We start from the raw sequence: 12,321 nt of genomic DNA, 5'->3' as shown, positions 1-12,321 counted from the left end.
TATTATAATCTCACGATCATGGGATGAACAATCTATGATCATTTCTCCTGGTCAAGCCCTCACCTTCTCTCCTTCCACCCCTGTGTCTCCTGGTAAACCAGGTTCACCTCTGTCACCCTGTGAATGCAAGCACAACACTTCTGATGCCTATCCTGAGGAACAGTCCAATGAAACAGACATGTGACATTTTACTTCTGCTAAACATGCAGTGTGCCTCCTCACCTGGTCTCCCCTCTGGCCCTGCAGCCCTATGTCTCCTTTGTCCCCCTTGGCTCCGTCCAATCCATTGTCTCCATTGTGACCCTGTGACCACAACGAGCCAATGAACATACAAGAGCATTTGCGGTCAATGTGTGACATCATCTTATTGGATTTAAAGGAACTAATAAGCTTGACTGGATGCTTGATTTTATCTCAACAACCTGGAAAGAAATTGTAGTTAGTGATTTGGGGAGTGTGTGAGAGACGTACCACTTCTCCATTAGCACCAGCTTCCCCAGCGTCCCCCTGGAGGCACAGAACAAAATCACATAGTATCTCTTAACACAATGGTTTGTTTGTTTGCATACCACAGTGAAAACAATTTCTCCTGAAACTTCAGTGAATACTGACCTTCTGTCCAACTGGTCCACGAGCCCCAAATGGCCCCCTGGCCCCTTTTGTCCCTGCATCTCCTTTGAGGCCCTTTAGGTTAGAAGAAATCAAGACAAAGTTCTATAAGTAATGTATGTGCTTGTCTGCCCCGCCCCCCCCCCACACACCTCTCTTTCTCTCAAATATCATAAAGCACCTTGACACCAGGAGGCCCGTCCTCGCCCTTCTCCCCTTTATCTCCATCAAAACCCGGGGAGCCTTGTTCACCCTAAAATTAACAAACAACAACAACACACAAAAATAGCCTCTTCAACTGGAGAACTGGACAACACACAACACAAAAGCAGCCTTGCTCAAAGCGGTTAGAACAAGGTAAAGACCCATATTTCATTCCTCTGAAATCCAACCTTATTCAACACAAAGACTATTTCTTGGGAACAGCTCTGGTCTCTTACCCCATCTCCCTTGGGCCCCTTGTAACCTCGGGGGCCTTGGATCTGAAGAGCGCTCCCCTGAAATGGAGAGATCAGAAATTGGTCATTATGAAACCAAAAATAAAATGTTAAAAAATTGTAGCACCACTTTAACAGTATATCATGCAAATATACTATACCCTTTCTCCTCTGATTCCTGGCGAGCCTTGGTCGCCCTGTGGAGAGCAAAATCTTAGGAGGTAACTTCCAAAAAACGACATCTAAAATCCACAAGTCTATAGCAGCAGCAGCCCGTTAAGGGGGTTCATTTACATTCCAAATCAAAGTCCATTTCTACAGAAATACTTCATCTATAGACTGCCCACAGGGGCGTATGGAGGAACAGGTTGAAAGAGAGTGTGTTCTAAAGGAGGGTTGAAGAGACAGAAGTGGTGGCAGTCTTGACAGATCAATGGAGAGAGGAGAAGGATAGACCTCAGGACACTTTGACTGAGAGCTGAAACATCTATCAGTCCTGTCAGAACTGTGAAAACAAACTTTTGAGGTAAGGTATGAACAGACTGTGCATGAATATCTAAAATTTCAAGGTAATTAGTCAGTCCCTCTGAATGCAAATTACTTTTTAATCATTTAGAATAATACTAACTTTCCTAAAATGACCATGACTGTGTGGAGTAGCAGCCTACCTTGGATCCTTTGATGCCTGCAAAGCCTTTCACACCCTAGATAAAAAAAGGTGAATGAGATTCTGTCTCAGACTACACATAATTCTCCTATGGTTATAACACATCTCATGACCTGCCTGACTTAACATACACCTGGGGAAGGGGACTTGTTCTTGACTTACTATATTTCCAGGGCTTCCTTTGAGTCCTGGAGTGCCCTTATCCCCCTGTATTAGAAAAAAAGATTCATACATATAAAGGGCAAGCATATCCATCCAGCGTGGCTTGAGTCATAAAGTGAATGTGTACTACAATCTTGTTAAGACAAGAATCGGATTTCAGAGTTCATCCAGTGCATTGGCCAGTCTCACCCTTCGGCCCAGGAGCCCGGTCACTCCCCTCTCGCCCGGCTCTCCAGGGATAAGGTTGCCCTGACAGGAACAGGAGAAGAGGAAAGCTTAATGCTAACGCCAGTAATCTCAGCCAGTATAACCATGAAAACAACACCAACCACAACAAGCAACCATGCTGTCTCACCTTCTCTCCTTTAGTCCCAGGTACACCAGCTGGACCCTTCAGGAACAAACAACATCACTCATGTCACATTAAGTTAAACAAACTCAAACAATGGTTTAGGGTTAGGCTATACTAGGTTATCATGTTTCTCCATACCTGTGCTCCAGCTGTGCCTCGTGTTCCTGGAGTTCCAGGTGACCCGTTCTTCCCCCTTTTACCCCTGTCCCCCTAATGTTCAAAAGAAGTGTGTAAGAATACAGTACTTCATCCATTACCAGGATCCTCTTCCAAATTGGATGGTTTTGCCCTTTGAAAACATTTGTAGCTGCTTGTGGGGAAATAGCTATCAGAACAGGTCCAGGGGCGTCTCACCTGTCTCCCCGGTTCTCCTGGGTCCCCATGGTGGCCCCTCAGACCCTGGGAACCTGAGATTCCAGGGTTACCATTGATACCCTGGATACCCTGAGCTCCAGGGGGCCCCGGCTCACCAGGTTGACCCTGAGAGAAAGAAGAAACAAATACTCACGACTCTGCTACTATAAAACATTCATTACTGTTATTATTCTCCTGCTGTTGACTACAATTGTGATTCACATGGCATTTGTAATTTCCTGCTGTTGTTAATTCAATTTGTTCCTTTGTTTTTGCTCTGGCAATGTAAGATAGTGGCTTATTGTGTCAGTAAAAACCATTGCGTTCAAATTGAAATGAGATTGAATTGAAAGAGAACGTGACGAACAGACAGGAGATAAAGATAGAAATGCCGGACAGGTAAAAAAACAGTACTGACATTTAAGTCACCTATGCTGAAGATGTGGGGATGAGGTGAGTCTACCTTATGTCCTGGTGGACCAGCCTGTCCCACTGGGCCTCTGTGGCCGATCCCTGGCTCACCCTCAATACAAAAATAACTTAAAGTGTTAAAATGCTCAAAAGTACTCTAACACTCAAATTGACAGCCCTTAACACCACAAAGAACACAACCACATTTCAATACAAAAGTACAAAAAAGTAATTATTCAGGGTGTACTGTACTTTTAGTTACATATGTGAATGAATATTGTTTACCTTTTGCCCGTGTTCACCAATCTCCCCCTGAGTGAACGCAAAGTAAACCAACAAGTTAGACAGTTACTGTGGCCCCTGTCTTCACCATTCCTCATTCCATTAAATGTGTTACAATGAGCCCGTCCTCCGATTTCTACCTCCACCAGCCTCCCCTGCATTCTCCACCCCTCCTGCACCAAAATAGTATCATATCAGACAGCTTGGGCAAAAAGTGCATGGAGTTTCCAAGGCTGTATCTGTATCTTTTGTATCGACATCGCCTACTAACAGAGGGAATTATTAATATCCACATTAATCCTCTCAGTCATGGAGGAGCAGAAATAGAAGTCTGGGGACATCAAAGGGCATCGTTTTATCTAAGCTCCGCTGTTTTGACTGACAGGATAGGGTGACATTTTCAGAGAGGTGTGTGACATCATAGGTGGGTAGGTGGGAAGGAAGGAGGCAGTGACGCATTTCATGTTATGACATTTTACCAAACTTCACCCTCTCAAAAACATCCAGCAAACTCTAGAAAAATGTGTTGACCATATTTACTGTAGGTTCTAATGACTGATCCTGAGTAATGTACTTGTCCTGTCCTTAACATTGTTGAAGTGATTTCTTCAGGGTGGATTATGGTGTCATTGTATCATAAAAAACGGAGGTATTTGAACATGATCGGTAGTCACCTTTGGTCCAGGTTGTCCAATTTCACCCGGTGCACCCTTTTAAAACAGGGCACAAGAGGAACCACTCAAAACAGAATACAACGTGTCAAAACAAACATCTTGTGAACAGAATTAATGCTTTTACTGTATCACTTCTCTTCACACAAGACTTATGTAAGGCCAAGGGGATTTGATTGGTGTGCTCTCACCTTTAAATAGTCGCATTCAGGACCTGGATAGGGTCTTCCCCCTGTTTCCTCGTCATAGTTGCCCCCTCTCTCCCTCTCCCTTTCTCTCAGCCACTCCTCTCTCTCCCTATCCAGATCTCTCTCTCCTCCCTCTGTCTCTACCCTCTCTCTCTCCAGGTCTCTCTCCCTCTCCATCTTTACCCTCTCCATTTTCTCTCTCTCCAACTCCAGCTCTGCCTCTCTGTCCTTCTCCAGCTCCATCCTCTCTTTCTCCATCTCCAACCTTTCCCTCTCTCTCTCCATCGTTATCCTGTCCCCGTCTTCCTCCTCTATCTCCAACTCATAATCCCCACTTCTCTCCATGTCTCCGTCGTTTTCTGCATCAGGATCGATCTCCTCTTCTACCTCTGTCTCTACATTCTCCATCATTTCACTCTCTTCCACCATCTCCCACTCTTCCTCCTCCTCTTCTTCTTCCCATTGCCTCTCCACCTCCTCTTTTGGCTCATATTCTTCTCTCTCTCCCTCTTTCATCTCCCTCTCTCCTCCTCTCGTGTTACCTGCCTCTCTCTCACTCTCTTCTTGCCTCTCTCTCTCCCTATAGGTTTCTGGGACAGGTGCAGGGTCCTCGTTTTCTTGCATCTTTCTCTGAGAGCACAAATGAAACATTATACACTTTCCATAGGGCAACACACCAAAATTTGACTGTTCAGATCAGTACCAAAACTTACATTCAACATGTTGTAGCCCCTTGCACCGGACCCAGATTGTGACTTTGGAAATAGAGAAAGGGAAATATTTATGTTGTCTGCATTGACCGTGAAATGATGTTTTCAAATTCCATTCCTTGTGTTACCTCATGCTTGTAAAAGTACTGATTTGGTTCTGTAACATGTATCAATCATTAGAAAAGAGTGATATAGAAATACCACAAATGAATAAAATTTACTTTTTGTCCCTCCTTGTATCGATTTCTTCCTCCCGCGGTTCCTGGCATGTATGCCTGTAATAGTTATATCCGGCAAGCATTTATCATGGTTTTCTTTTGAAAATGCCTGTGTTTCAACAGTCAGCCATAGGCCATTTACAGTACCTGTACTTACCATGTAATCAGGCCAGGGGGCGCTCCTCTTTAGTCGAACTGGTGACAGATGCCCCTGCAAATTCCCCAAAACTATGATTGAGTCATTTAGTGGTCTATTCATGAGATCTACCTTCAGTCTGAGGCACGTGTGTGTGTGTGTGTGTGTGTGTGTGTGTGTGTGTGTGTGTGAGTGTGTGTGAGTGTGTGTGAGTGAGTGTGTGTGAGTGTGTGTGAGTGTGTGTGTGTCTGAAAGTTAGTGAATAAGTGAATGGTGGTGGTTGTACATGCTTGCTAATATCTGTGTCATACATTGTCATATTTGACGCATATTTGATCTCACATCCAGGTAAGTTATGATAGATCAATGCATTATAAACTAATGTTATATTAAAAAAAGACACGTAGACTTGTTCAGGAAGACATTTAAACATGTTTACTCACCTACATGCACAGAGAGGTTAAATACAAAAGGAAAGATTTCATACCATAAAAATGTCACCAGTGAAAACAGGTAGTAAAATATGAATACAAAAATGTATGCTAATTTGATAATAATTCTGAATAATATGATAGCAACATACTCAAACACATTTCCTTAAAAAAGTCAAAAATATTACACAGTAAAGAAAATACAATAATTTTCAATAAATAAGGCTTGTGTGGGGATTTCATAACATGAGATAACGTCTGTTGAGGTAATATTCAGGCTAGGAACTGATGGAGCAATGAACCTGACATCACAGAGAGAAGATATAGTTCTTCTTAAGGCTTCTGAACCTCGTTAATAAATAAATTAGGTTATGTGAAACTTACTCTATAATTACATTGATATTGGTGGACGAATTTTAGGCTGTGCATATCTTGTATCTCTTTCCCCATTTTAAGTGAAATGTGATGCACACTGTTTTTCTTGATTTGACTAAAACACTTCCTCTCTGTTCTAGTCACCCCTTAGGTACTTGACTTTGGTGTAAGGCATGATTCTTGTCATGGGCGTGGCATTCGACGAGTGACATCATCATTGCGCGACGTAAAGAAGTCCCTCCTCGTGTTTTGCTGGTCAGGTTCGAGGCAGTCTGCTCCTCACCAGCGATTTCACAGTTTATACACTTCTCAGGGAGCAGTAACTTGCTCACAAATACAACTCTACAGTCTCAATCTCTCAGGATTTACGAAAGGTCCTGTGACAAAAAAAAAAAAAAGAAATAAACTTTCTATGAACTTTCATTTGTTTCCTTTTATGTTAAATAAATCAGTAATAAAAAATTGGTTGCAACTATTTCCATTCCCATTCAGGCAAAGTTCAGAGATCATGCTCAAGGCATGCTGGGATACTGACACTGCATTGCAAGATGGCCCATAATGATTATTTTTAACCAAATGTAAATTTGTATTGTACATTGATTTTGATTTATGTATATATATAAAGTTATATTACGTTGGCCTACGCTGGTCTTTTTAAAATTCGCATCAGTCTGTTTAGGTTATCCAAATTGTGTTACCTTTTTGCACTGGTGAAATTCTTACAGATGTTAATTAGAGAAAATGAATAGTTCATAGGAATTGCAAGTGCTCAGATCACTGAAATAGTTGTTCAAAGGCATCCCACAACACAATATTGCCTTTTTAAGATAAGCGAGATATGATCATTTATATGAACATATTCTTTGCACATTACCATAATATGAAGATTACATTGTTACTATGTGTTCTTTTTGGGAGGGGGGGAGAAACGGAACTTGGTATTTTTTTGCATTTCCCCCATAAAAACAGCTGGCAAAGGCCATGATGAACCTTGTTATGGTTGGAATGTCAATGAAAATCATTGATCTAAGCACTTGGCCGCATGCATGCATTCATAGTCCAGGGGAAGAGGCTAATGCAATCAGCATGCATAAACCTGGCTATGGTTAGTAAAGAAGAGTAGAGGAATGGTCAGACCCCTACCTTCTCTGCTTCTTCCGTTGTGCTCGGAGGACTAGGTGTGGTGAATGCCCCCTGGTTTTGAGGTAAATATAGCAAAGACTCATATGTATCACACAGATATCATATGCCATGCAAACAATAGGGAATAAACAACAAAAAGAGGTGGTATTTCTTCATGCTTTACTTCATGATTTAGGTCTTCTCTCAGTCTTTATTTGACCTGATGTTCAATCTTTTAGATGCCTTTATTGGGTACATTATACAGTAGGTTGAAACTGAACTACTACAAAACAATGTCACTGTATGGTACAGTATGTGGCAACAATATAGTCACTGTATGGTACAGTATGTGGCAACAATATAGTCACTGTATGGTACAGTATGTGGCAACAATATAGTCACTGTATGGTACAGTATGTGGCAACAATATGTCACTGTATGGTACAGTATGTGGCAACAATATAGTCACTGTATGGTACAGTATGTGGCAACAATATGTCACTGTATGGTACAGTATGTGGCAACAATATGTCACTGTATGGTACAGTATGTGGCAACAATATAGTCACTGTATGGTACAGTATGTGGCAACAGTATAGTCACTGTATGGTACAGTATGTGGCAACAATATGTCACTGTATGGTACAGTATGTGGCAACAATATAGTCACTGTATGGTACAGTATGTGGCAACAAGGGATACGTTTTTCTACTTATCTCCTTGAATTATATATACTGTATATTACACACACAAATGACAGAGACTCATACTGTGATATTTGTCTCTCTGATCAGTGGACTGTCTGTAGGGGGATGGACCTCCAACACTTGTGACTGGACAAGATGCTGTGTCATTAGTTGAAGCTTTTCCTGGTCCAAAGGTCAAAATCAAATCTGCTTTAATATTCAACTGTTTGTTATTGTAAAGAACAAGAAAATGTAATGGAATCATAGCTTAACCATTTCTACTTTTGACTCTTGAATACCATGTGGCCCTTAGATCCTGATAACGTTGAACAAATAAGGTTTCTGAGCAAGAAGTTGATTTCCAGTAAAGAGAATGGGGCGGAGCAGTCAGTAGCATACCGTACCATGAGTGTGCTCACCTCTTTGCTCATGAGATGGGGTGCACTGTCTGTTGTGACGTCAAACTGCTTGAGATGGAAAAGACAAGTCATTGATATGTTACCTATAATTATCAATATTAGACTAAATACAACATGATTATCCAGGAAACGTCCTTTTTTATTCTAATGTACCATACCTGTTCTCCTTCCTCCCTCTCTTCCTCTGAGAGTAACTGGTCCTCCGTGAAAAGCTTCTCCTATTCAAAAAAGAAGAAGAAGAAAGACAACAAAACCACATCTGTTAACAAAAAACACTCACAAAGTGACAGTTTTGTGAGACACCACAACTAGTGAGAAAGAGTTGTTGGAGTAGAAGTTCTACACACAATCACCAATTAATCCCAGGGGTGTTGTGTGCCATCATAATCAGAACAGTGTCATGATCACAAAGTAATTAATTCCTATTCCTAATTAATTACTTTCTGAGAGTGTGGGTGTGGTAATCTAAAGCTCCTTGTCTGTGTGGGAGTGAATACATCTCTGTGTTTTCTCTCTAGAGATGCAGCCACTCATATCAGGTCAAACACACACGCACGCGCATACAGACGTACACACGCACGCACATACTTCTTATAAATGCGTGTGATTATGAGGTTCACACACACACACACACACTCCACAATCGTTCCAGCATCAATGTGGGCACCCTCTTGTTTAATTGATGAGTCATTTGAAGTTTGAGGGGTTGCTATGGGGAAAGTGACGTCATAGCGTACCAACTGTCATCGTACCTGACAGCTACTCACCTCATATTCATAACTGTACTCATCGTCGTAAATTATTTCCTCCTCCTCCTCTTGCTCCTCCTCCTGCTCACTCGCCTTCAGATAAAAGAGAAGAATGTAAGTAATTTATGAGAATGTGCCGAACTGATTATATCAAGTCTGGTAATGAGGCAAAGCAACAACCAGGGTGTACAGGACTCACAGTATTTGACACACATGAGTTAAAACAACGACAAACACAAAAGCCAAGAAATGTTAAGAGCAGAATGCATGCCTTTTAGTTCTGTTTCAGTGTCTGGTATTGCCATTATGTTTGCTAACGTTTAGGTTCAGGTTAGGCATAAGGCATAGCTGTACTTGCATAGTTAGAAGAAGGTTAGGTTTCGGTTTAGATTTAGCTGGGAAAGAAATTGTACAAGTGTTTTTCTTCTCACACACATTGCAGGTGCCTCAGGACAGTAAAGAGTTAAATGCATAGCAACGGACGGACTGTTAATACAGTGATACTGCACATTTAGTTTGGGCATTGAGGTTATAACAGCCTCCATATTTAGTTTGGGCATCAGTGAGGTAATATTAGTTTCCATGTTTAGTTTGGGCGTTTACCAGGCGTTGTCTCTGCCTCTTATGTCGTCCTTTGTTTCCCTTGCCCTGGTTAAGAAGTTCACAGGTAAAAGTTTACCATGCTGTAGCAGTTATGGTGGTCGAAAAAAAGTTAGCGTTGTCAAGAAATGTGTTCAAGGGCTGATTAATAATGAGTTTCAAGTAGATACACTTAAAAGTTGTTTAGATGTTTAAGAAAATTTCAACAGGTTTTTAGTTTTGTATCTAACTGTATCTAACTTTTATAGCATCTAATTAGACCTAATTATTCAAAGATTTAAACTCAGTTGTCATAGTAATAATAATGAAAAATATGTGTTTTAAACTAATTCAACAATATAAATCATATAAGTTACTAATTGTTCAAGATACACAGTTGTTTCACAGTTAGAATGAAGTCTACAGATGTTGTATTTGAGAGATCAGACAATGGGATAACCAATGTACTCCATCCATTCCAAGGTGAACTGCTGTAGTGACATCACCTTCCCCCGGTCCCTGTTCTTCTTCTTCTTCTCTCCTGAGTGCTTCTTCAGAGAGTCTTCCTGCCTGAGAAGGAGAGTCTCTACTACTGCTTCAGGTGCCCCGGAGACTCTCTGAGAGATACAATGGTATTGATCCAAATCCACTTGCTAAGTTCATATTCAAATTCACATGCATGCAGGCACACACCTTTCAACACACACACACACACACACACACACACACACACACACACACACACACACACACACACACACACACACACACACACACACACACAAACACAAACACAAACACCCACACCATTTTATTCACAGGCATATGTGGGCTACTGTCCCAGTGTGCAGGCTTCTATACAACCCAGAACAAACACACCTAATTAAAATAATCACCTGGCCAAGGTTGTCTAGCTATATCCATGATTAGTTAGGGCAGACTGCAACAAAAGGTTAAATACACAATTTTACCCCCTGAGGACCAGAACTGCCCATCATTGCCATTATGTGGTATGAACAAAAAGAGTCTTACAAAACATAATTGTGGAGGAATACTCCTTTCCCCCTAATAAATTCGGTTGGGTGCCACTCAAACTGATGAATGGTTTTGATTAAAACCACGACCCTACAACCCCTACAAAAAAGTGAAATCCGTCAGTAGTGGATACACGTCACTATTTTATCCTATAATGAAGCAGAACAGGGCTACTGTCCCAGTGTGCAGGCTTCTCTCCAACCCAAAACAAACACTACTACTACTATTAAACATGTAGTGCCCGCTAATGGTACATTTAAATAACAATCAGAAGTAGACATTGCAGATGTTGTTTTCTCGTGCACATAAACACTTCAATTATGGGAGTGAAATAGTAATAGCCGGACCTTACCTCCTCAGAAGTAGTGTAGTTAGATGTGGTCAAAGTATCCTTAGGAGAGGGTGCTTCACTGAAGTCCCCTACAACAGTAGTTCTCCCTTCTGTCCCCTTCGATCTGATCCCTCCCCTTGCCAAGGGGTCCTCATTGAGAGTGGTGATGCCCCAGAATGTAGGGCCCTCCACCGTTTCATTTAATGGATCCTTCAGATGAGAAAGAATGGCAAATACATGTATGAACACTACTGGCACTACTGAATGTACTGTTAAGGTTATTGACTGGAACATACAGTAGAGACAGGGGTTTTCACCTTGTCACTTCCCCTGTGATGATAGCAGGTACAAAACACTGGCCATATGGATACAAAGATATGGATACAAAGAAGCTTTAACAGTATGGTTTCAGTGGACGCTTACAGAATAATGTGGTTCTGGTAGCTGTCTGTCAAGGTCCGAGTCCACCTCCTCCTCAATGGTGTCCATCTCTGTCAGTGGCTCCTTGGAGATCTCATACTTCACAGAGCTCTGTGCACAACAATGACCTGTTAGCCTTATCAAGCTAACACACTCACATCCAAAGACATGTGAGGAGCTCTGGGACAGATCTTCTAGGTCAAAGGTCAACTGTCAAATACTAAGTAACATTTTCTATAATCTGTTTTGTCATATTGTGTTGCTTACTGTATACTCAGAGATAATGTTGGAGTCATGGCCCCCCTTCTCTACTTTGGTTCTCCTGGAGGTAGTGAGGTCGTGCAGCAGCTCCTCCATACCATCCTGCAGCAGCCTTTCAATCAAGGCTTTCAGCAACGGCAGCTGGGAAAAAGAGGATTTTCTAAGGCGGCCATCTTTAAATGATAAATTACAAAAAAAACAGTGTGAAGTCAAGTGCTTACCCGTATACCGTAGTCTTCAAACATGACTTCAATATCCTAGGTGAATGTAAATGAATATACTGTTAGATTTTTGCAGGGTTTATCGTCAAATTTGTATGACATATGGAACAGTAATTGTAGTTTAAGATGTTTACCTTCATTTCAGTTGCTTTACCAGGAGCACCGGCATCACCCTGTTGAAAAGGATGACAAGCCAACATAAAACAATTTCTGAAGTCCTTGCTTCTTTTACCGCAATAAACAAAATAGCATATCCATGTCTCTTTTGTGAACAACTGACCCATACCTTTTCTCCTCTCAAGCCCTGCTCTCCTGTTTCTCCCTGCAAACAAAAATGAGGAACATTACCTTTCTAGTCAGGAATATCTTCACCCATAAATTATATATTTTCTCAGCAACATCTTACCTTCATCCCCGGTGGACCCTATACATAAAAACAAGAGGAGCAGAGAAGGGAACATGCATTCAGAATGCATGATATCAAGCATATTCCTC

At 41.5% G+C, this 12,321-nt stretch overlaps 1 protein-coding gene across 1 annotated transcript in view; it reads right to left on the bottom strand.

The window, feature by feature from the left end:
- Window positions 1-12,321, bottom strand: part of col7a1l (collagen type VII alpha 1-like) — a gene marked incomplete at both ends in the record, with an annotated part of 53,430 nt that overhangs the window by 9,207 nt on the left and 31,902 nt on the right. The window contains 31 exons of the mRNA XM_083691884.1: window positions 64-117; window positions 223-303; window positions 472-507; window positions 613-684; window positions 791-862; window positions 1,050-1,106; window positions 1,208-1,243; window positions 1,715-1,750; window positions 1,876-1,920; window positions 2,065-2,124; window positions 2,231-2,266; window positions 2,366-2,437; window positions 2,582-2,707; window positions 3,045-3,104; window positions 3,278-3,304; window positions 3,949-3,984; window positions 4,137-4,763; window positions 4,847-4,888; window positions 7,147-7,197; window positions 8,231-8,278; window positions 8,389-8,448; window positions 8,998-9,072; window positions 9,583-9,627; window positions 10,065-10,175; window positions 10,946-11,134; window positions 11,348-11,455; window positions 11,612-11,746; window positions 11,827-11,862; window positions 11,961-11,999; window positions 12,113-12,148; window positions 12,233-12,250. Of these exons, the coding sequence (XP_083548010.1) occupies window positions 64-117; window positions 223-303; window positions 472-507; window positions 613-684; window positions 791-862; window positions 1,050-1,106; window positions 1,208-1,243; window positions 1,715-1,750; window positions 1,876-1,920; window positions 2,065-2,124; window positions 2,231-2,266; window positions 2,366-2,437; window positions 2,582-2,707; window positions 3,045-3,104; window positions 3,278-3,304; window positions 3,949-3,984; window positions 4,137-4,763; window positions 4,847-4,888; window positions 7,147-7,197; window positions 8,231-8,278; window positions 8,389-8,448; window positions 8,998-9,072; window positions 9,583-9,627; window positions 10,065-10,175; window positions 10,946-11,134; window positions 11,348-11,455; window positions 11,612-11,746; window positions 11,827-11,862; window positions 11,961-11,999; window positions 12,113-12,148; window positions 12,233-12,250 (2,526 nt within the window). The remainder of the gene's footprint in view (window positions 1-63; window positions 118-222; window positions 304-471; window positions 508-612; window positions 685-790; window positions 863-1,049; window positions 1,107-1,207; window positions 1,244-1,714; window positions 1,751-1,875; window positions 1,921-2,064; window positions 2,125-2,230; window positions 2,267-2,365; window positions 2,438-2,581; window positions 2,708-3,044; window positions 3,105-3,277; window positions 3,305-3,948; window positions 3,985-4,136; window positions 4,764-4,846; window positions 4,889-7,146; window positions 7,198-8,230; window positions 8,279-8,388; window positions 8,449-8,997; window positions 9,073-9,582; window positions 9,628-10,064; window positions 10,176-10,945; window positions 11,135-11,347; window positions 11,456-11,611; window positions 11,747-11,826; window positions 11,863-11,960; window positions 12,000-12,112; window positions 12,149-12,232; window positions 12,251-12,321) is intronic.

The sequence above is a fragment of the Argentina silus genome (assembly GCF_951799395.1).
Source record: "Argentina silus genome assembly, chromosome: 20".
Lineage (NCBI taxonomy): Eukaryota > Metazoa > Chordata > Actinopteri > Argentiniformes > Argentinidae > Argentina > Argentina silus.
Note: the sequence above shows the minus strand (reverse complement) of the source record. Positions and strands in the feature narration are given on the sequence as shown.